Genomic DNA, 22637 nt, shown 5'->3' with positions numbered 1-22637 from the left:
GGTGAGTGAAATGGAGCAGTTGACTGACACAGAACTGTAGTGGAGCCAAAATAGCGCATTTAGTAATAATTTCATTAGGTATTAGGCAAATAGAACACCTTGTTGGTATGTTATTGGTGTTTCTGTGTAAATGTAACATGCCATTTTCATTTGCTACCAGGGTACTTTAACAGGGATTGGGTGGACATGATGAGGACACGCCAAAAGAGGTAATCTCCAACAAACAAGGTGCTGCTGGGATTTGAACCCAGGATCTCATGTTTACTAGACAGGCACTTTAACCAACTAAGCCACAGCACCTCCATGAGTAACAACCCTGTTAAGTCTTAATTTGTCTTTTACCTGTATAAGCTAAACAAACAGTATACTCACTGGCAGTATTGGGAGTAACGGCTTAGCTCGCCTAGGCTTGGCGGATCAATCCTTTCCAGTCAGTCTGCAGAAGAGGTGTAAGTACCTGGCAGGTCTCTCCCTTCAGCAGTTTGAGAACGCCAGCCCACTCCTTCTCATTGGTGTTGATCATCCACATCTCACCCCAATAGAACCAGTGAGCTCGGTCCACCAGGTAGACCACTCACCATTTGAACCAGACTGGGGGGGAACGTTTTCAGGTCCAGCACGGATCGTGGAGCAACAGCTCCGGCCCAACAGTGCCTTTCATGTACACGTGCCTTCCAACATGGAGCTCTTCCAGATTGTTGAGAATCTCTAGCAGCTGGATGTGCTGGCCATACAAAAATGAGGAAAGTGGTAACCAGGTCAAGACAAGACCGGAGGCAGTAAAGTCTGCTGAAGAGAGGACTACAAGGTGGAGGTGGACGGGAGTACGCCCTATGCTGTAACAGTTTCCCTAACTCACCCGGCAAGGGAAAGTACAACGCATAAAAAATTAAGGTAATGGGGGAGTCTATGATATCTATCGGCTATAATCTAGTCCGGCCTACTTTATTTACACAACCCCAGAATACCCTCAACCCACAAACACCCTAATTGCCTCTAATTTAGCTCAATAAACATGCTAATAAAATAAAAGAAGACCGTGGAATATAAGTTTAACTGCTTAACTGTGTAACTAATTAAACAGGATGCACCATCTTCGTCCCCATCCCTTTCTGGCAGCCATATTTGATATGAATGGCCAAGCAACCAAAGGAGCGTTTGTGAAGTAGGTAAGGGAATGTTCTGTTGAAAGTCGGTGTGCAAATGTGTTCTGATGACTGTGTAACCCTTGCAAGCGACTTATCTTATCACCCCCCTAAGTTACACCACCACAACAAACAAAACAAAAACAATATCCCCAATATTGAACCTACGCCTCCAGTGGAGACTGTGCCCTGAACGCAGCACCTTGGACTGCTCAGCCATCCTGACTGAAGAATCCAACGTTTAGTAGGATCTCTCACAGAAATAATAATATGGTAAGTCAACTATTTTTTGATAAAGTAGGTTCTCAGTCATCCAGGTCATAGTTATCAAAGGAAGGTTTCCCTATTGTCAGCCCAAATATATGGGTGTTTATGGAGACATGGAAGAAAGTCACCAGTGTGGAAATGTGCTCGACAATGGCAATACTGGATCGCGGGATGTGAAGGCATCTCACCGACTCTGTACCCCAATGTGCAATGAAGGCTAAATCATGTGGTGGGAATAGAGATCCACCCTTGTGTCTGTCCAAAATGTCCTCCTGTGTTCAGACATGTGCCTACTAGATGTGAAATAGACTGACATTTGGGTAAACATTGTGAAAATATATTCTATATGTTCAACTAAGTCTAAATTTGGAGCTCCTTTAAGTTAACATGCCACCACCAACATACTGTTTTCAGTCAAACATCCAAGAACCCGTTTTACCTGAAGTGATTTTCTTTATTTCACCAGTACTCTGGCTTAAAACCAGGTTCCACCAAGACTTGAACTCGGATCACTGGATTCAAAGTCCAGAGTGCTTACCATTACACCATGGAACCACTGTTCTGAAAGGCAACATTGGTTTGCCAGGCAGCTTCTTCCATAATATTAACACTTATGCTATTGAAGGCACACAACAATTACTGGCTAACTTAAGTCATTTAGTAAGCTAAGCGTTCACACAGGATGTGAAACAAGGCAAGTCAAGAATAGGTTTTAAAGCTCTTGCCACAAACAATGAATTCAGCAGTAAATGTAAATGTGCTGTATTTATATCAGAGGTGGGTAGAGTAGCCAAAAATTGTACTCAAGTAAAAGTACTGTTACTTCAGAATAATACGACTCAAGTAAAAGTAAAAGTAGTCATCCAAAAAATTACTTGAGTAAAAGTAAAAAAGTACTTGATGAAAAAAATACTCAAGTAGTGAGTAACTGTTGAGTAACGTCTGATTTATTTCTTAATGCTTTAACACAAGCATCAATCAGACCGACAAAGATAAAAAATAATTATCTTTAGGCAAATTATAGTTCATCCAATCAATAAAATAAATTTAAATTAATTTATTAATTACAAAATAGCTTACTTGAGAGACTTGTCACATCAAATTTGGATGAATACTGCATGTGTAAAACATACTGTATGTAACCTAAAAGACAAACATCCACCTCTCCACAGCAGAAACTAAAACCACCGCTACGTCTCCTCAGGTTAGATGTTGAGTTGTTGAACGCTGACATGTCCGTTTGTTTTGGTAGACCCTGAACACACCTGTTTCTTTGCTTTGCTACGACTGTAAAGCTAACCTGTCCCGCTGCTGAAACAAGTACGGTCACGTGACTGCACAACGACGTGTGATTGGTTAAGCACAGTCACGTTCAGCGGAAGACTCTCTCTCTCTGTCAAAATAAAACATTAAAATGAGACGTACGCGGGGGTAAAAACAATGAAGCGTAGTAACGAGTAACGAGCTCATTGGAGCCTAATGTAGCGGAGTAAGAGTACAGTTTATTTTTCACTAATCTACTCAAGTAAAAGTAAAAGTATAGTGATTTAAAACTACTCCTAGAAGTACAATTTTTTCAAAAACTTACTCAAGTAAATGTAACGGAGTAAATGTAACTCGTTACTACCCACCTCTGATTTATATAGCGCTTTTCCAGTCTTAACAACTGCTCAAAGCGCTTTTACATCTACAGGAAACATTCACTATTCACACACAAGGTGCGGCTGTACTTGCAATTCAGTATCTTTGCCCAAATTAATGTCCACTACAATGTAGAGAATAGCTGAGTTCAAGCTTCCCAATACCATGTCTCTGAAATTAGTTCTAGAAGGAAACAATTCATGTAAGAAGTGGGATTTGAATCCAAGCCCCCAGTGGAGACTGCGACCTGAAAGCAGAGCCTTGGAACGCTCAGCCATCCTATCTTTATCTTGTTTATCCTTATCTTCTTTATTAGTTTTTTTAATAAATTAAGTCATAAAAAATATGACTAACATGTGATTATTTTTAATGTTATATTAATAAATAATGTTACAATTATATGGCTAAGTAAGCAATAAAATGTTTAATAAAAAGTCAACAATGTTTATGAATGCACTTCCCATTCTTGTTAATGTGATAACACAGGACCCCCTGGAGGGAATTTCGGAATCATCAGAGGCTGTAGCTCAGTGATAGAACGCACGTTACAGTCTCAACGCCCAGATGTATTACAAGATTTGAAGTGAACATTGTATTGCCAAGCAATGGTGGTATAGTGGTGAGCATAGCTGCGTTCCAAGCAGTCGACCTGGGTTTGACTCCCAGCCATCGCAGTAGCTTTCTTTGTGTGATGTTACTTGCTTTTGTTAACAAGAAGTCAGCAGAAAGGTTACTTGCCCAACCTGGTTGGATAAAACATTAGATCTCTTTGGGCTGCACGATTATGGCCAAAGTGATAATTACAATTATTTTGATCAATATGGAGATCACGATTAATTATCACAATTATTTGTTGATTTTCTTCTCCAAAGTGCTGGAAAGGAAGGTTTCACCAATTGTTGAACCTCAGGTTAACAAGGAACAATCTTAGCAAGTAGGTTTAGGTCTGTGTGAATATGAGTTGAGCATTTACCTGGGCTGAATTTGTGAACATCTTATTTTGCATATTCACTGTAAAGAGCCATTACTCCTCCAACTGCCAACTATTGTTCCAGAGACAATAGGATATACAGTTTTAGATTGCAAGGTAACTGTCCAACACCAAAGACTTCACTGAAATACCTCAAGTGATCAAAACAGTTTGTCAACTATACCACCATCATTGGGCACTGCACTGTTTACTGCAAATCTTGCATTACATCTGGTCATTAAGACTGACTTTTGCATTAATTACCATGAACACAAGGAGATTTCTTTTCTCTTTCAGAATAAGGGCTTTTGCAGCACACTTGTTGGAGATTGAACACAGGCCCTCATACATGCAAAGCACGCACTCTACCACTGAGCTACATCCCCTTAATATGTTCAGACTTTTTACTTTATTTCTGAGATCATTGAATAACAGAAGAAACCTAGGTGAAATATGTAATATTTATGTTGCATATGGTTTCAAAACATGGCGGTGATGGAGCAGATTTACAGCTATAGATTTTGCAAATCATTATCAATATTTGCTTGCAGGTAGTGTGGCGGAGCGGTCTAAGGCGCTGAATTAAGGCTCCAGTCTCTCTGGAGGTGTGGGTTCAAATCCCACCACTGCCATTTGCATCTATTACATAGCTGGAAGCCAACCAAGGTGATGTCTTGCAGCTGTGTCATTTGGGCTGAACTTGGTGAAGTAACCACAATCATCCATCCATCATCTTGCTGAGATTGTTCCTTGTTAACCTGAGGTTCAACGATTGGTGAAACCTTCCTTTCCAGCACTTTGGAGTAGAAAATCAACAAATCATTGTGATAATTAATTGTGATCTCCATATTGATCAAAGTAATTGTCATTATCATTTTGGCCATAATCATGCAGCCCAAAGAGATCTAATGTTTTATAAAACCAGGTTGGGCAAGTAACCTTTCTTCTGACTTCTTGTTAAAAAAAGCAAGTAACACAACTCAAAGAAAGCTACTGCGATGGCTGGGAATCGAACACAGGTCAACTGCTTGGAAGGCAGCTATGCTCACCACTATACCACCATCGCTATGCTGTACAATTTTCACTTCAAATCTTGTAATACATCTGGGCATTGAGACTGTGAAGTGCGCTCTATCACTGAGCTACAGCCCCTGATGATTCCAAAATTTCCTCCAGGGGGTCCTGTGTTATCACATTAACAAGAATGGGAAGTGCGTTCATAAACATTGTTGACCTTCAATAGCTTAGTTGGTAGAGCGGAGGACTGTAGAGGCACAAATCCAAAATCCTTAGGTTACAGAGTTTCCCTTCACGGATCAATCAAGTATTTCTGATTCTGATGTAGAGATGGACAGACGACCCAAAAGCATAATACTGCTTGCCGAGACATAACAAATAACACAAGAAGGGCTCATTTAAAGGTTTTATTGCTTACTTAGCCATATAATTGTAACATTATTTATTAATATAACATTAAAAATAATCACGTTAGTCATATTTTTTATGAATTAATTTATTAAAAAAACTATTAAAGAAAATAAGGATAAACAAGATAAAGATAGGACGGCTGAGCGTTCCAAGGGTCTGCTTTAAGGTCGCAGTCTCCACTGGGGGCTTGGATTCAAATCCCGCTTCTTACATGTATTGTTTTCCTCTAGAACTAATTTCAGAGACATGGTATTGGGAAGCTTGAATTCAGCTATTCTCTACATTGTAGTGGATATTAATTTGCGCAAGATACTGAATTGCAAGTACAGCCGCACCTTTTGTGAGCATCTGCATTATCAACCCATGTAAAGTTACCATGAGTACACAGTAGACCTATCTACTGCTGTATTCATTGTTTGTGGCAAGAGCTTTAAAACCTATTCTTGACTTGCCTTGTTCCACATCCTGTGTCAACGCTTAGCTTACTAAATAACTTAAGTTAGCCAGTAATTGTTGTGTGCCTTCAATAGCATAAGTGTTAATATTATGGAAGAAGCTGCCTGGCAAACCAATGTTGCCTTTCACAACAGTGGTTCCATGGTGTAATGGTAAGCACTCTGGACTTTGAATCCAGTGATCCGAGTTCAAGTCTCGGTGGAACCTGGTTTTAAGCCAGAGTACTGGTGAAATAAAAAAATCAACCTCTACACTGTCCACATCTAGGCTAACGGGTAAAATATTCTTGGCTGTTTGACTGAAAACAGTATGTTGGTAGTGGCAAGTTGAGCTGTGACCTGTACTTCACGTTAACTTAAAAGAGCTCCAAATTTAGACTTAGTTAAACATCTTAAAGATATTTCCACAATGTTGACCCAAATGTCAGTCTATTTCCCATCTAGTAGGCACGTGTCTGGACACAGGTGGACATTTTGGACAGAAACATTGGTGGATCTTGATTCCCACCACAGGATTTAGCCTGCATTGAACATTGGGGTACAGAGTTGGTGAGATGCCTTCACATCCCGCGCAATGTATTGCCATTGTCAAACACATTTCCACATTGGTGACTTTCTTCCGTGTCCCCATAAACACCCATATATTTGGGCTGACAAGGGAAACCTTTCTTTGATAACTATGACCTGGATGACTGAGAACCTACTATATCATGACATAGTTGACTTACCATATTATTATTTCTGTGAGAGATCCTACTACACGTTGGATTATTCAGTCAGGATGGCTGAGTGGTCCAAGGTGCTGCGTTCAAGTCGCAGTCTCCACTGGAGGTGTAGGTTCGATATTGGGGACATTGTTTTTGTTTTGTTTGTTGTGGTGGTGTAACTTGGGGGGGGGGGGGTGATAAGATAAGTTGCTTGCAAGGGTTACACAGTCATCAGCACACATTGCACACCGACTCTCAACAGTATATTCCCTTACCTACTTCACATTCGCTCTTTTGGTTGCTTGGCCATTCTTATCAAATATGGCTGCCAGAAAGGGATGGGGACGAAGATGGTGCATCCTGTTTAATTAGTTACACAGTTAAGCAGTTACACTTATATTCCATGGTCTTCTTTTTATTTTATTAGCATTGTTATTTTACCAGGGGAAAGGGTCTCTGATCTCTCAAGGTCCTTGCATAGGACTTCTGTTGTTCTCGGTAGGCCTGCCTATGAACAGTGAGTCCTGAGGCGTCGCTCAAGCACAAGTCCAGCTGTTTTCATTTGCCGGAGTTCGTAGTGGTCCCCTACTGGAGCTGCTGGACGAAGATGGATGGATGGAAGCAACCCTGTTCATTTGCTCATTGTATTCTTGCAAGACAGACTTCTCTGTCGAAGACGTTGTAGCTTAGTGGTTAAAGCGCCTCTCTTGTAAACAGGAGATCCTGGGTCCAAATCCCTGCATTGCCTGGTTCTTACTTAAGGAAGTGTATGTATATAATTTGTGATTCTTAACAGACAAACAAAGTTACTAGCTGCCTTATTTTCCAGAGCATGAAAGGGGCATGTGATGTGTTCTTATAACATTATATGTGGCTGAAAACAGTCTATACCAGTGGAGTGGAATGCTGGCTTTAATAGGTGCAGGTGGGCTGCACGTTGTTAGGTCGGCCATTTTGGGAATCATTGGTTTAGACTTCCACCGATGACACTCATCAAGTGTGCAGGTGATGACGGATGGCCTCGCGCCGTCTCACCCATCTCACCCCGGACACAACCTATTCCAGCTTCTCCCCTCTGGTAGGCGCTACAGAGCACTTTACGCCAAAACCAACAGAGTCAGGACCAATTTCTTACCACAAGCCTTCACTCTGATGAAATATTTACACCGCTCTTCAATGGCTTCTGAATGAGAGTAAGTTTGTTGTTTTGTTTGTGAGTAGTACTCAAGGAGGTGCTGTGGCTTAGCTGGTTAAAGTGCCTGTCTAGTAAACAGAAGATCCAGGGTCCGAATCCCTGCAGCACCTTGTTGTTGCAGTCATTATCTCTGTTTGCATCCCATCATCATGTCTACCCAATCCCCATGCTACTCATTAAGCCCTGGTAGCAAATGAAAAAGGCATGTTACATTTACACAGAAACACTACATCAACACAGGCTAAAGATGATACATGAAAACACATGAAATTCAGAGCAATGCAAGTTTAAGATATTTCTTTCATCAGGTTTTGTGGTTCTGTTTATAGAAACTACATCCTGTTATATCGCGTGATCGTACATGAATTTACGAGATCCGGTGGGTCCATGTGACTTCAGTGGTCCGTCATGGCCTGCAACAAATCCGGACCTGGTGGGTGTTGACAGACTGCGGATCACGGAGCAGACACGAAGCGGAGTGGATCCGCAGTTGGTCGAAGTCAGGGGTAAGGCCTCCTGCACACTGCCTGTGTGGTGTGAGCATGGCATTTCTGTTGTGTGGCATTTTCTTGGTCTTTGTACGGTGGCCGGGAAGTGCAAAACAACATTACAAAGTCTGAAACACTTTTACAAAGATCGAGACAAATTTACATTTAAAAAACAAATTAACAAAACGCAAAACACTTTTACAAAGAACAAAACAAATTTACATTTTGAAAAACAAATTAACAAGACTCAAAACACTTTTACAAAGAACAAAACAAATTTACATATTAAAAAACAAATTAACAAGACTCAAAACACTTTTACAAGTCCCGAAACAAATTTACAAACGACAGATTCTTCACGGAAAGGGAATGTACCACACACCGGAAGTGACGCGAAGTAATACGGAAGTGACACGGTGGTGTTGGTGAGCGCGGGCAATTCGCGTTGTAGTTGTGGAGTAAATGGCGTAAATGAAGTTTATGGTGACCGAACATGGACTGCGACCGAGGGATATTTTGCCCGTTTTGTGGCAAACACATGAACACATTAACGCGGTTTTGCTTCACGTGTGGCCGGTGTTTGGAGTTTCTGAAAGACGCGGACCAGACGGAAACACCGGACATACTGCATCATTGCGTTCAGTATTTCAACGAGGGCCATTCCTACGATGTAATTGTGGACATGATGTCAAGCCTACACGGTGTAAACATCAGCTTGAGGACTCTTAAAAGTAAACTGAACGAAGCCGGGTTGTACCGCCGAAAGGATTATTCCTCTCCAAACACCGTGAGTAACGCCATCAGATTGGAACTTCGTGGACCTGGACAACTATTTGGCTACCGCACGATGTGGCAGGTACTTAAACAAAAGTACAATCTTCGAGTGAAGAGAGATGATGTGATGAATTTGCTCCGGGAGCTTAATCCTCGAGGGTGTGAGAGCAGAACACGCAGAAGGTTTACAAGAAGAACCTACCACTCAATGGGACCTAACTATATGTGGCACGCAGATGGTTATGATAAACTTAAGCCATTCGGTTTGGCCATTTCGGGATGCATAGATGGATTTTCACGTAAAGTACTGTGGCTTGAATGTGGACCAACAAATAATAACCCAACGGTGATTGCTCACTATTTCATGTCATGTGTGCAAAACCTCGGTGTCATCCCCATGAGACTGAGGACTGATTGCGGCACTGAGAACGGCATAATGGCTGCAATTCAATGTACCCTACGCCACCATCACAGTGACTACTACTCTGGAGCGTCCAGCCACATGTACGGCTCATCTATAAATAACCAGCGTATTGAGTCCTGGTGGTCTATATTTAGAAAGGGGAGGTGAGTGAACGTTCATAAAGGCTCATTGCATCTTTTGGTCATTTGATTTTCTTCTCTGGAACGAGTAATAGAAAAAGAAAAAACGAGCACAATAAAAAATCTGAAAAAATATAAGGAAGGTAGTTTCTGAAAAGAAAATTGAATGACCAAAAGATGCACAACCCATAAATTTCATTACAACTAATCTTTGATTTTATTATTCAAACGTGTATACACTTAAAGGTTTAACTAAAATGTATATCCGTTTCTATAGGTCTCAGTTCTGGATGGAGTTATTTACGGACCTTAGAGATGCCGGATACTTTAACGGGAGTCATGAGCATCAGTGTCTCTTGAGATACTGCTTCGGTGAGGTTATTCAGAAGGACTTAGATGAGTGTGTGAGACTGTGGAACAGTCACAGGATTCGCCCTTCCAGAACAGCAGCATGTCCAGGAGGAGTGCCCAATGAACTCTACTACTTACCACACAGGTGATACATTGGTGATAAATAGGTAAAGGTATTAATCTAACGTTTTAGTTTAAATGAAAACAAATGCAATTATGTTTTCTATTTAACATAGGTTTGGTTCCAGAGACTGTGCATTTCCAATTCAACAGGCTGAATTGGATGCCCTTCCTGAGGCTAGCCTGTTCATTACTCCTTGTGGGGACCCAAACATGCAGGAGTACTTGGACTTTGCCATGGACCACAATCAGTTACTGAAGCCAGAAAACTGGGAGTCTGCATCAGAACTGTACATGATTCTAAAAGAAATGGCTCGGCTATGAAAGGATCAAAAAGGGAGTTTTTATTGTAGTGGTGGAACACTGTCTGAACACAATGTTTACGAATCTGTCACCCACAGCTTTGCTGTTTAAGTGTAAAGTAAATTAATCAAAAATAGTAATGTTTATTAAAATTTTGTAGTAAAGAACAACTTCTTTAAGTACTTCTTTATCTAAAACAGTGACATATTAAGGGATCCCAGTCACAGATCTAAAACATTTTTAAAATGTTAACTGAGAAAAAAAAACACATGCTCACATACTGTTATTGTTATTATAAAATCAACTTTGGCAACTTCACATTAAAGTGCACCTTTAACAACAACTTTAACTCTGAGTCATCCATCATATAGCTTAGAAACAGCCAAATCCTGGACTATTTTGAATTCCAAAGTCCATTTGTGATTTAAACAAAGTGAATGAGTCTAGGAGTGGTAATCTCAAGGAGTTTGAACATGTGTTTGCCATGGGGAACGCAGAGTCATCCAGGAACTCTATTTGTGGCGGTGGTTCCAAGCCAGATGGGGGAAGTGAAGACAGCCCAGTAGCAAACATCAAAACATCTTCCACAGACACAGCAGCTTGGCCTTCTACAAAGAAAAACAATTCAGATAAATCATTGACATGCGTTTTCTTAACTTGTTATAAAAAACAAATAAACTAACAAACCTTCACAATCAAGGAGATAATCTGCCCAATAGGCCATGGTTTGACTTTCTTTAAGTCGTCGATTACTCCCTGATGGACTGAGGTCGGGTTTGAAGAGTTTCTCACGTTCAAAAGCAGTGAGTCGCTTTTCAGTGTGGCACAGAACAGGGGCCAGCAAAGTAGGGCGTTGCTGTAGTGCAGTCAAAAACTCCAGGGTTGAAAGACCATCTCTGAATCTACATGGTGAACACAAACATTGATTCACTGTTGTATAGTGCCAATTTAAATTATCTAAAGAAAACAAATATTCTCTTCAATTACTATCCACCTTAAACATTTGGGGGGAAATTGTTGTGTTGACCATTGAATTAAAAAAAAAACTATTTTTGCATTGCACATTAAAAGTTAATTGTTACAATCTAAGGTTTAAACGACAAAGACTGGAATGGCTAGGTGGCTTGAGCACTTATACAGTGCCTTCAGAAAGTCTACACATCCCATGCAATTTTTCAAAACTTTGAGTTAGAGATTTCATATAAAATATTATTCGTCATCAGTCTACACACAATACATCATAAGCTAGGCAAAAACAGGTTTTGAGAAAATTGTAGCAAATTTAATAAAAAAAGAAGAAAAAAACTAAAATATCACATTTGCTGAAGTTAGTGAGCCTTTTCTCAGTATGCTGTTGAAGCACCTATGGAAGTAATTCCAGCCTGGATTCCTCGTGTATGAAGCTACAGCCTTTACACACCCATCAACATCCCCACACTCTTTATATCTGTATATATTTTCATGGACACTTACACTAAAACCTCTGCGTGTGACTGGATCTCTATGAGAACTGAGGGCAGGAATAGATTCAGATGTAAGTGACACTGGTACAGTATTGAGCAGGTGGTTGGATAAAAAGCAGCAGTCATCAAGGGTTTGATGGATCAAGTGAGCCTCAAACCATCACTCTGCTGCCAGATGTGTAGCAGATGTGGATGGATAACTTTAAGGGGTAACTGGACTTATTTTCCTCTTGAACTTTATGGAGTTAGTCAGGAAGAGAATCTAATTTCTGTTTTTGCTTTGTCATTATGATGTTTTGTGTGTAGATTGATGAGGAAAAAGACAGAAGGAAGTGACATCACATAGTTGAAATACACTAAGGTACAAATTCTGTCACAGTGACAAATTGATAACAGATATACATGTTTGCATAAACCAAACATGGAGACAATGAGGCATTTAACTAAAACATACATAACATTTATAAAAAGAATCTTACCTGTCAATTACAGATGAGTTGCGGTCAATAATATACCACTGAAGGTAGTCGGACACGATTTCTTTCTTTTCTTCGACAGTAGCCACGTGCCTCAGACAACCTGCTGTCTGTAACATTGTGCTGTGTCTCATCATGCATTCTTGCAGAGCATCCAATGAAGCAGCACTCTCAATCTGAAAGACATGAAAAGACAAACACCCCAGTCAATAACTGTATGCACTATATCTCCTAGCCTATTTTAATGACATACATAGCATGGTGTAATTTTACAGCATCAAAGACTAATAAATTAATGAAACAAATTCTGCACGTGATATAGGAATTAAACATTGTCTCAAAACACTTCAGGAACTATGTAAAACTCTGCCCTACCATACTGTAGCCCTTATGCTATTCTCACCTCTTGCAAAGCTTTCCCTATGTCTTCATCAGTTATTAAATTAATTGGTGCTTTGAATGAAGGCTGGCCTGAAAGATAATGTACAAGATCTTCTGACAGGAAATGGGGTCCTGGACCTCCATGCACAACTGACACAGCAATCATCTTTCCTGCCAGGTAGTACTCATCCTCCCTAACAGCTGTGAATGAAGTCATAATGCAAAATTATAACAAAATGCATTATATACTGTAATATACAAGCATATGTCATGTGATATATATGGTCAATGATCATTAACCAACCATTAGTAGCCTATAGTACACATCTAACCCATATGCATACCATTTGCATTGTAGACCAAGAACCGATGTCCTTCTGGTCCATCAAAAATGGGCCGGTCTTTTAGGTGTTTCATTAGTAGAGTTAAAAACTCTCGTCTTGGACCACCCGTGTCAATTCCCTCTTCCAAAACACCAGTATCATCAGTAAATTTGACCAGCATGTCACAGGTTTCAGAATATGTTGTACGCTTGAAACCTCTGACTGCCCCATCCCAAACATTAGCCCTTGAGATGTTGAACCGACTGACTCTTTTATGATCAATAGGAAGCGACAGGTTTGCCACGATGTCAGGTAATGAAATGTCCGTCTCCTCCCTGTAATGACAAAAAGTGACTTCATTTGTGAATGTTCCAGATATACCAGAACTATTGCACTGTAAAATACTGGAGTGCTATAGTCAAAAGCTGTCATATTACATTGCTGTGTGTTGGATATTCTTCACATTGACAGCAACAGGCTCTTCATCCTCTGGCTCAACATTGGGTGAAAACAGGTCTGTGTATTTACTGTTGGTAATGACCATTTCCATGTTAAAACATCTTACAAACAAAAATGCCTTCCCCGTGTAATCAGTAAATATAAATTATGTCAGTCATTATTTTATTTTTTTTACTTACCTGTAGCAAGAATTTTTTCTGGATTTGTTTCAGGTTGATCCAGATCCTCAGCATCAGATATTACTATCTGAAAAACAGATTAAAATGTCTGAAACAACAACAACATTGGAAGCAAGAAATGTCATGCAGCCACAGTCTCCCTTATTACCTGTCCTGGCTGAATTGATGAATGTCCTGGTGCTTGTCTGAAACATGATAAAAACACAAAATGATTAGCTCCATGATAAAGACTATAATGTAGTTTTGAGTAACACATAGTAGTAGGTGGGTCTTTTCTAGTGGCCAGGGTGCTCTGGGCTAGAGTGGGTGTTGTGGACATCTTAAAACCAGCAGGTGTCCTTCCAGCGTCCAATAGTCAAATCATGTAAACATTATGTATGCAGCCCAAATTCCTATTGGTTGATTATCACTAGATCAAAAACATTGTCTCTCATTACATCTATCTGACTCCCTGACAAAGTTCAGAAAAAAAGTTTGTTTAATTGGTTCAGGTTGACTGCGCCAATTCAATAAAGGTCTATGTGAGACCCACAATGATGTGGGACATATGGATGGACTGGATCATTCTCATATTTTTTAATAGTTTGGTTAATTTGGGCCATTTGTGTTTATAAACCTGAAAGAGAAACTGTATTTCTGTAGGTTTATTCTGTTAAGTAAAGCTCAGACAGGTAGCTGTGTGTCCTTTAGGTAGGGAGCAAGTTACAGAAACAGTCAATAGCATGTAGCAACGTTGAGCTCATGTGCAGGGTTTCTGTATTTCCAGGTCAGCAAAAGTAGAAAAAACATCTCAAAAAATAGCAATATAAATGTTTAAAGTGTATGTGAATGAGTAGTGAAATATCTGCTAAATAGCAGTCTACCTGGTTGAAAGCACTGTAACCCAATTAAATTAATTATTATTTCCAGTCAAGAACTAAAGAAATAATTTCAACCCATGCAAGCCAGAAAGTTTCTTTGTGTCCAAGCGTGCAACACCTACCTTTCATCTTCTAGTTTGTGTTTAGGAGTACTTCAATTTTTTGGTTCAAAAACCTGAGAGGAAATTGATAAAATTATCAATAGCTTCCATTGTTGTTCAGTCACCACATACAGCATAAAATCAATGCTGAATGGTTGTCTGTGTTACTGTATAATAGTACCGCAAAATAATCAAAACAAGCCACTTTTACCACTAAAATATTGACCAGGACATATTTTATGCTTAAAATCCAATGTACATCTAATAAAGTAATAAAATACAAATATTTACATAAATACATACATATTTTAAAAAAGAGAAGTAACTGACCAAAGTGTCAGCTTGATTGAATTCGGCTCTGCTCCTTGTTGTGATGACGATTTCAGAATCAGAGTCGGAGGTATCATCCACTGAAAATAATAAATCAAACAACCAGTATCTATTCTCCAGCAGAGGATCTAAATATGTAAAACATATTGAATCATGAGATCCACTAACCTCCTTTATAGTGTTTTTCTAGGCAAATGAAAAAAGTGATCCTGGAATATGCCTTTCCTATTTCCTTTATATTCTGCCAATCTGACCCCGGCACATGGACCACCTCTGAGCAGTCTGGATCCAGAAGGACATAAGGGGACATAAGGGGACATAAGGGGACATGAGGTCCTTCGTGCATGTCCTTGTTAAATGTTCTCATTTTCTGCCCAGCGTGTTTCAGTAGATCAGGTGCTGCTACGTCTGGGTCTGTAAACACCGGGAGCGTTTTCCCTCTTGGAGGTTTTAAATCAGTTCCATGTGGCACCATCAATCCTACGTTTATCTAGTCAAATAAATATATAAATCATTTATACGTAGGTAAAATAAATATACACATACACACAAATACATCTAGAGCTTTGCAAAATTGTATAGGACGGTCAAACTTACCTGGACGTCTTTTCTTTCTTTAGGCCTATTTCTTTGTTTAGGCCCGTAGTTGAGAGCCTGTGGTTCCTGTGACTTGGAGGTTCTGGTCTCCATGAAGTGTTGGTCTGATGGACGTGGACGTTCGGCTGAAATGGACAGAGTTCCGTTTCAAAATAGAAAGTCAGCAGCCGCTCAAGAAAATCATAGCATTACTGACTTTTATTCACATGGCCCCAGATAGATAGCATTTTTGTTTTGCTACACTTACTTTGATTAACACTGTCCGGCTGGCGAGACGACGCCTGTGTTACAAGTGTTTCCGTCTGGTCCGCGTCTTTCAGAAACTCCAAACACTGGCCACACGTAAAGCAAAACCGCGTTAATGTGTTCATGTGTTTGCCACAAAACGGGCAAAATATCCCTCGGTCGCAGTCCATGTTCAGTCACCATAAACTTAATTTACGCCATTTACTCCACAACTACAACGCGAATTGCCCGCGCTCACCAACACCACCGTGTCACTTCCGTATTACTTCGTGTCACTTCCGGTACATTCCCTTTCCGTGAAGAATCTGTCGTTTGTAAATCTGTTTCTGGACTTGTAAAAGTGTTTTGCGACTTGTTAATTTGTTTTTTAAAATGTAAATTTGTTTTGTTCTTTGTAAAAGTGTTTTGAGTCTTGTTAATTTGTTTTTTAAAATGTAAATTTGTTTTGTTCTTTGTAAAAGTGTTTTGAGTCTTGTTAATTTGTTTTTTAAAATGTAAATTTGTTTTGTTCTTTGTAAAAGTGTTTTGCGTTTTGTTAATTTGTTTTTTTAAATGTAAATTTGTCTCGATCTTTGTAAAAGTGTTTCAGACTTTGTAATGTTGTTTTGCCCTTCCCGGCCACCGTAGTTACCCGCGGAAACACTGGTACAAATACAGGTTTGCATCTCATACTTAACCATATACAGATGAGTTAATAACAATTAAAACTGTAGACAAATGTCAGAAGTGTGGACCGGCAGCGCTGTGTGGCCGGGCTGAGCGGACAGTAGAGGAGAGAGAGTAAAGGAGAGATTCAACACAGGCACGGCTTTACAGACAAAATGGGTCATGTAACGGAAAATTAAACCATATCGATATAAAACAGCATTGCAGCGGATGCAACATTAGCACCGGTGCGTCCTAGAGGAGCTAACAGCTAACAGACGCTAGTAGCACCGGTGCGTCCTAGAGGAGCTAACAGACGCTACTAGCACCGACTAGCACTGGTCACCGCTGTTGTCTGAAAAACAACAGACGGGACAAAGTGTTGCGTTTACTGGTAAACTGGTAAACCTTGAGACTGACGTATAACCGACTGCTATCTGTTGAGTTTTCCTCCCGTTACTCTGTCCTCTGTGACCGTCTACATCTAGAAACCAAGTCTATGCTAGAAACTAAGCTGCGCGGTAAAGGAACTACTCTGACTGGCTCATGATCAGACGGCTTTACGGAGCGGTAGATTGGCTTTGCAAAAAACCTGGAGCGTTCTATGAAATGACGCTTTAAAAAAATAATCGCTCGATCACGCAAAATTGATCGTGGGAAGTCTAAATTGTGATCGCGATTAAAATTCAATTAATTGTGCAGCCATAGTTGTAACAGAACACTTGCTGAAGATGCCGGGGATTGAACCCAGGGCCTCATACATGCAAAACATGCGCTGATGAACATCATTTTTTTAGGACAAACTGGGTTATTGGAATATTTGGGTTGCAGTGAGGTCACTTGCATGTTAAAAATGGTTGTAGGGCCTTAAAGACAAATAAATAAATAAAACGGAACATGAATCTTCCAGATATGTATTGATATGACAGACATATAAGTAAAACCTAAGCCATTTTCCATTCTAAAACACTTCTCATATGTCTTGGGAGTCACACTGTGAAGAAATAATCATTATAACTTATACAGTTGACAAAATACATGCATTTTTACCAAAAAAGTCAAGACAATTTGCTCTCATGACATTTACTTATGCCAATAATAACATAATGTCATATGTATTGATATTACACCCACAGCAATGTTATACAAGCAAATATGTGTCTTAATATTGCATTATTTTGCCTTCAATAGAGTTTATAGGCATTTTTGTCCCCTCTGGCCTTCCATACAAGAGTTTGCCTTTATCTCCCATATATGGGCATGTACTTCCTGAAACAATAGACGGGACAGACAGGGCAGACGCTGAGGAACGATCTAGCGGCGGAAAATGAGCCAAAACGCGATGAATTATGGATATAAAGTGGACCAATCTTGGATATAACAGTATGGATTTAAAGCCCAAAGAGGCTAGAAAGACCCGGAAAAGACCGCCGTAAAGCCGAAAGCGTCAGGATTCAAACGAAACCGAAAGTGAGTAAATCGCTTGTATGGTTCAAAAGTTATTAAACTATGAATCAGAGGTACTTTTACACTCGTGGGCGAGTGTCTCGGGCTCAGAGGGTTAAGGAAACAATTACAGAAATATTCAATAAGAGCAATAACAAAATGTTTTTTTATCTGCTGAGATTTCAATATTGACTTGCTCAACCCACAAGACCACAACAAAACAACAGAGTTCATTAATCTGGTGTACAGTCCCGGTTTGTATCCCTCAATCAGTCGACCAACCAGGATTACAACCAATACTGCTACACTAATTGATAATATATTTACCAACGTCACTGTCTATAAAGTTGAAAGTGGACTAATAACAAATGATGTCAGTGATCATCTGCCAGTTTTTGAAAACATACATAGCTACACCAAGACCAGGAAGGACGACAACATGACAGATGAACTGATTTAGATTTTGCATTTTCAGAAGAGCACCTTGTTTTCTTTTAGCTGAGAAAAAGGCTTGCACTCATAAAAGGTAAACAAATTGCACTTTATTGTCCTTATTAAACATTTAGGCAATTTTAGCAGTACAATACAAACATTAACCTACACACAGACTCTCTCTCAAGGAGAGGTTAAAGGTCCATGGCATGAAAATGTCACTTCACGAGGTCTTTTACATGAGTTCCCCAGCCTGCCTATGGTCCCCCAGTGGTTAGAAATGGTGTTACATGTAAAACAAGCCCTGGGTATCCTGCTCTGCCTTTGAGAAAATGTAAGCTCAAATGGACCAATCTGGAATCCTCCCCTTATGATGTCATGAGGAGCAAGGTTACCTCTCCTTCTCTGTTTTGCCTGCCCAGAGAGTTTGTTGCGTGCATGAGAAAGAGAGAGATATCATGTCTTGCAAACAGGCAAAGCATGGCAGTTGGTCTGAACAGACCTCAACAGATTTAAAACCACATTCAGTCACAGAAATATGAAATGTCAAAGATTATTAAATGAAATTCCACAAAGTAGGAAAAACATGACGGTTAAACTACAAAACAACAATACTTGAACACGTACAATTAAAAATGGCCAACTTCTAGTGTGTTGGTAATGATGAGAGGACTGTTTGGACAATTTACATTATAAGGGTGACAAAAATGTATTCCTGAAATGAAAATTACACTGACATCCTGTCAGCCCAAAAAAATGTGTATGTTTCTAGAGATGAGAAGAAGGTTTTTACAAAATAAAACCAAAATAAAAAAAGTTTCAAACATCTTTAACGTCTTAATGTTTCTCCTTTAGGCCTTCTCCTTCCCACGGTGGGTACATTGTGGTTAGGGTTGGGTACCGAAACCCGGTGCTAGTACGGCACCGGTGCCTTAACACCCGGTATCTATCGGACCGAATAGTAACGGGGATTTTGGGGCTTCATTTCGGTGCTACTGAAATAACAGGGCTGCCTTTTCCATCTAGTGGTTGTTTTTGTTATTTAGCAGCAATTTACTGGATTACTGGATTACATTTTTTTTACATTTAATTTGGACCATTTTAAAAATAAATACATTTAGAAATAACAAGCCGTTCTTAAATGTTGCTGACTGTCTTTTTGTACTTCCTTTTTTTTTTTTTTAAACATACATTAAAACATTATTTTTAAAAGGATGGGTTCAGGCACCAATTCTGGTGCCTAAATGGTAAAGGGTTCTGGGGAAAAGCAGGAAAACAATCCAGCTGATCCACAAAAACATACATGTTGCTCAGAGATAAAGTTACTGCTGGTCAGCCTTCAATGTGGAGAGAAGATCAGAATATAACAACACAGCTATCAGGGCATGAGGAGGAGGAAACAGCTTGGCTCTGAAACATGTTCACAACGAGGCAGAGTGAACGCACTGGTGTCTATTAAGGGTACTACTACGAGAAAAGGTTTCCCCACATTCTTCACAACTGTACGGCTTCTCTCCAGTGTGAATGCGCTGGTGAGTTTTAAGGGTACTACTACGAGAAAAGGTTTCCCACATTCTTCACAACTGTACGGCTTCTCTCCAGTGTGAATGCGTGGTGAGTTTTAAGGGTACTACTACGAGGAAAAGGTTTCCCCACATTCTTCACAGCTGAACGGCTTCTCTCCAGTGTGAATACGCTGGTGAGATTTAAGGTGTCCCCTCTGAGAAAAGGTTTCCCCACATTGTTCACAGCTGTACGGCTTCTCTCCAGTGTGAATGCGTCGATGTGTTTTTAGGGTACTCTGTACTGTGAAAGCTGCCCCACATTGATCACAGCTGTAAGGCTTCTCTCCAGTGTGAGCTCTCTGATGAATCTTTAAATATCTTGATGTTGTGAAGGATTGTCACAGTGCTGACAGCGGTGACGTTTGACTCCTCTTCCTCTCCGTTTCTATCAACAGAGAAAAACCAAGGGAGTGAGTTAGTGAGGTGCCATGCTGTAGAGCTCTATCTTAAACTAGAAACAACATTTAGAGCATGTCTATGGAACATTGTTTGACTGACGCAATACTTTTCTTAACCCTTGTGTTGTCTTCCCGTCAAAATGAAAATCAACACTTTTGTTGAGGCTTTGTATGAATGTTTTACATTTTTCTTCAGTTTTTGTCACTTTTTGACGTTTAACAATATATACACCAACTTATTAACTTTTACTTTTTACAGTTATTTTGGAATTATGGTCAACAAACCTCATTTATAGGAAATTATAATTAATGTTTGAGTGAGAAAAGCAGAAATTAGGAATTATTTAGAATAAAATTAAAGGAATGGATGTTGATGATAATCAAAGACTGGAATATGTCAACTTTTACTCAATACTATTTAAAAAACACTTCATCGTTTTCTCCAAATGCTATAAAATGAATAAGAAAGTAGAGATTTGTACTTGGCAAAGAGCGTTGTGTGGAATCAATCATGTTATTTTGGGTAATTAAAAAGAACATTGATATAGGACAACAGGTGATTTTGACCCGAGGACGACATGAGGCTAATTATCTGCCAACATCACTATTATGGAGTTGCATTATGGGAATCTATGCATCCATTGTTGGTTAGTTTGTGATAAATAAACTACTTTTGATCAATTTATGTGTGGCCTCCATTTTGTTGCCAGCCTTAGCCAGCCGGTAACAATGGGGGATCATCCGGGATTTTTCTGCCGGGAAAGTTGTAAATGTAACATTTTCCCACAGATTTTTAGCTTTCACTAGTATTTGTAGGGGTTACTGTGTTGTCTTCATGTTGCTGGAACAGCTATACTCCAGTAAAGTAAATCGGAACCATTGTTCCTGATGGGCATTAGCAATGAGGGGCACCAGTTGACCTTTGACCTTTTGTTTTAGGTTGTTGTTTTTGCTAAATAAAACTTGTATAGCCACCAGTATATGTAAGTAAGTAATATGATAGTGTAAGTGGTATTGTCCACACAAGCTACATTCCCTCAAGCAGTTCTGAAGCACAGCAGAGCTTTTTGCGTGCTCTGGAATACAACTAGCTTTGATGTACAGTTGTGTTCACAATAATAGCATCACTAAACTCATAAATCATATTTTGTGGTAAAAGTGATATTTCTACATGGCAAATAATTTACTAGTAAGTGTGTAGAGTCCTAGAAAACCAACAGTCATGACATGCATGCTGCTCATTCTGTGGAATTGAATCTGTAATTGAAAGGAGCATGTTCATAATAATAGCAGGGTTGTTTTCAATTAGTGAGCGGATTGATTCTGTGAAGCAAAATGTGTGGACAGTCAAATGTTGTCTCAGAGTTTTCTTTTGTGTAAAACCTTTACTACAAACTGAGAAACTAAATGGTTTTTCTCCGTGTGGACAGTCAAATGTCGTCTCAGATTTTGCTTCAGTGCAATTTTTGATCACAAACTGAACAACTAAATGGTTTTTCACCTCTGTGGATTCTCATTGTACAACCAAATTGCCAGGTTGACAGAACTTGCTTTGCTGAGCAGGTGGAACATTTTTCTTCTGAATGAAGTTTCATGTGAGTCGTTAAGGTTTTCTTCCAAAGGTATCTTTTACCACAAACTGAGCAACTAAATGGTTTCTCTCCTGTTTGGTCTCCGGTGTTTCTGAAGATGTTTTTTGCGGCCAAAGCTTCCTGTATATTCAGAGGAGCTAACTGATGTGTTTCCAGTGTTACATCCAACATCACTTACAGGTTCTTCATTGTTTGGCAGAGGGTTTAAACCTGTCTGAGGTCCCTAGTCTCCTCCCAGTCCTGCATCATCAGTCTCAAATTCAGATTCAGAGGAGTCTGAAGTCTTGTCATGAGTAGCTGGTTGTAAAGGACTATCTGGATCTGAGTTCCTGGCTGGTTCTGGTCCCCCACAGTCCTCTCCATCAAATCATGTTCTCTCTGCCTCTCTGTTCTCCTCAGTTGGCTTTCATGAAGCTGAGAGGACTGAGCTTTCTCTTCATCATCTTCTTCACTCTCACAGGGACAGTAGTGAACGGGAACTTGATATCAGCCTCCTCCAGCCCTTGAAGCTGCTCTCCCTCTTGACTAGTCCAGAGTTGCTTCTGTTCCTCTTTAATGTGTGGGGGGTCTGGGTGCTCCTGGTCCAGACTGGAGCTCCACCCCTGCTGCTCAGGGGGAACCTCTGCTTTACCACCGACAGCTTCTGGACGTCTGAGGAGATTAAGGAATACAAGCACATGTAGAAACTGTTAGAAAACTGTAATTTCATGTTGACAGGATCTCTTTACAGGGCTCCAAACTACGACAAATTGTTGCT

The 22637-nt window shown here is 39.9% G+C and overlaps 2 protein-coding genes and 4 non-coding genes across 6 annotated transcripts; 2 read left to right on the top strand and 4 right to left on the bottom strand.

Moving 5' to 3' along the window:
• Positions 1 to 226: 226 nt before the first annotated feature.
• Positions 227 to 300, bottom strand: trnat-agu (transfer RNA threonine (anticodon AGU)). Its single transcript has one exon. It is a non-coding gene; the product is annotated as a tRNA-Thr (tRNA).
• A 1595-nt stretch (positions 301 to 1895) lies between these two features.
• On the bottom strand, positions 1896 to 1967 carry trnaq-uug (transfer RNA glutamine (anticodon UUG)). The gene has a single exon. It is a non-coding gene; the product is annotated as a tRNA-Gln (tRNA).
• A 3050-nt stretch (positions 1968 to 5017) lies between these two features.
• trnag-ucc (transfer RNA glycine (anticodon UCC)) lies at positions 5018 to 5089 on the bottom strand. Its single transcript has one exon. It is a non-coding gene; the product is annotated as a tRNA-Gly (tRNA).
• Positions 5090 to 6042: 953 nt separating this feature from the next.
• trnaq-uug (transfer RNA glutamine (anticodon UUG)) lies at positions 6043 to 6114 on the top strand. The gene has a single exon. It is a non-coding gene; the product is annotated as a tRNA-Gln (tRNA).
• A 2400-nt stretch (positions 6115 to 8514) lies between these two features.
• Positions 8515 to 10583, top strand: LOC116685189 (uncharacterized). Its single transcript, XM_032510368.1, has 3 exons — positions 8515 to 9637; positions 9891 to 10109; positions 10201 to 10583. Exons 1-3 carry the CDS (start codon positions 8790 to 8792, stop codon positions 10406 to 10408), a joined length of 1275 nt encoding a protein of 424 aa, XP_032366259.1. The 5' UTR covers positions 8515 to 8789; the 3' UTR covers positions 10409 to 10583.
• Positions 10584 to 11039: 456 nt separating this feature from the next.
• LOC116685187 (G2/M phase-specific E3 ubiquitin-protein ligase-like) lies at positions 11040 to 15649 on the bottom strand. The gene is given in 8 exon segments (XM_032510366.1): positions 11040 to 11289; positions 12330 to 12502; positions 12730 to 12908; positions 13052 to 13365; positions 14651 to 14703; positions 14960 to 15039; positions 15128 to 15449; positions 15557 to 15649. Coding segments are annotated over 8 exon segments (1464 nt in total).
• Between the last annotated feature and the right edge of the window lie 6988 nt (positions 15650 to 22637).

The sequence above is a fragment of the Etheostoma spectabile genome, unplaced genomic scaffold (assembly GCF_008692095.1).
Source record: "Etheostoma spectabile isolate EspeVRDwgs_2016 unplaced genomic scaffold, UIUC_Espe_1.0 scaffold00569614, whole genome shotgun sequence".
NCBI classification, from domain to species: Eukaryota; Metazoa; Chordata; class Actinopteri; order Perciformes; family Percidae; genus Etheostoma; species Etheostoma spectabile.
The sequence above is the reverse complement of the archived record's forward strand: the minus strand, read 5'-3'. Positions and strand labels throughout refer to the sequence as shown.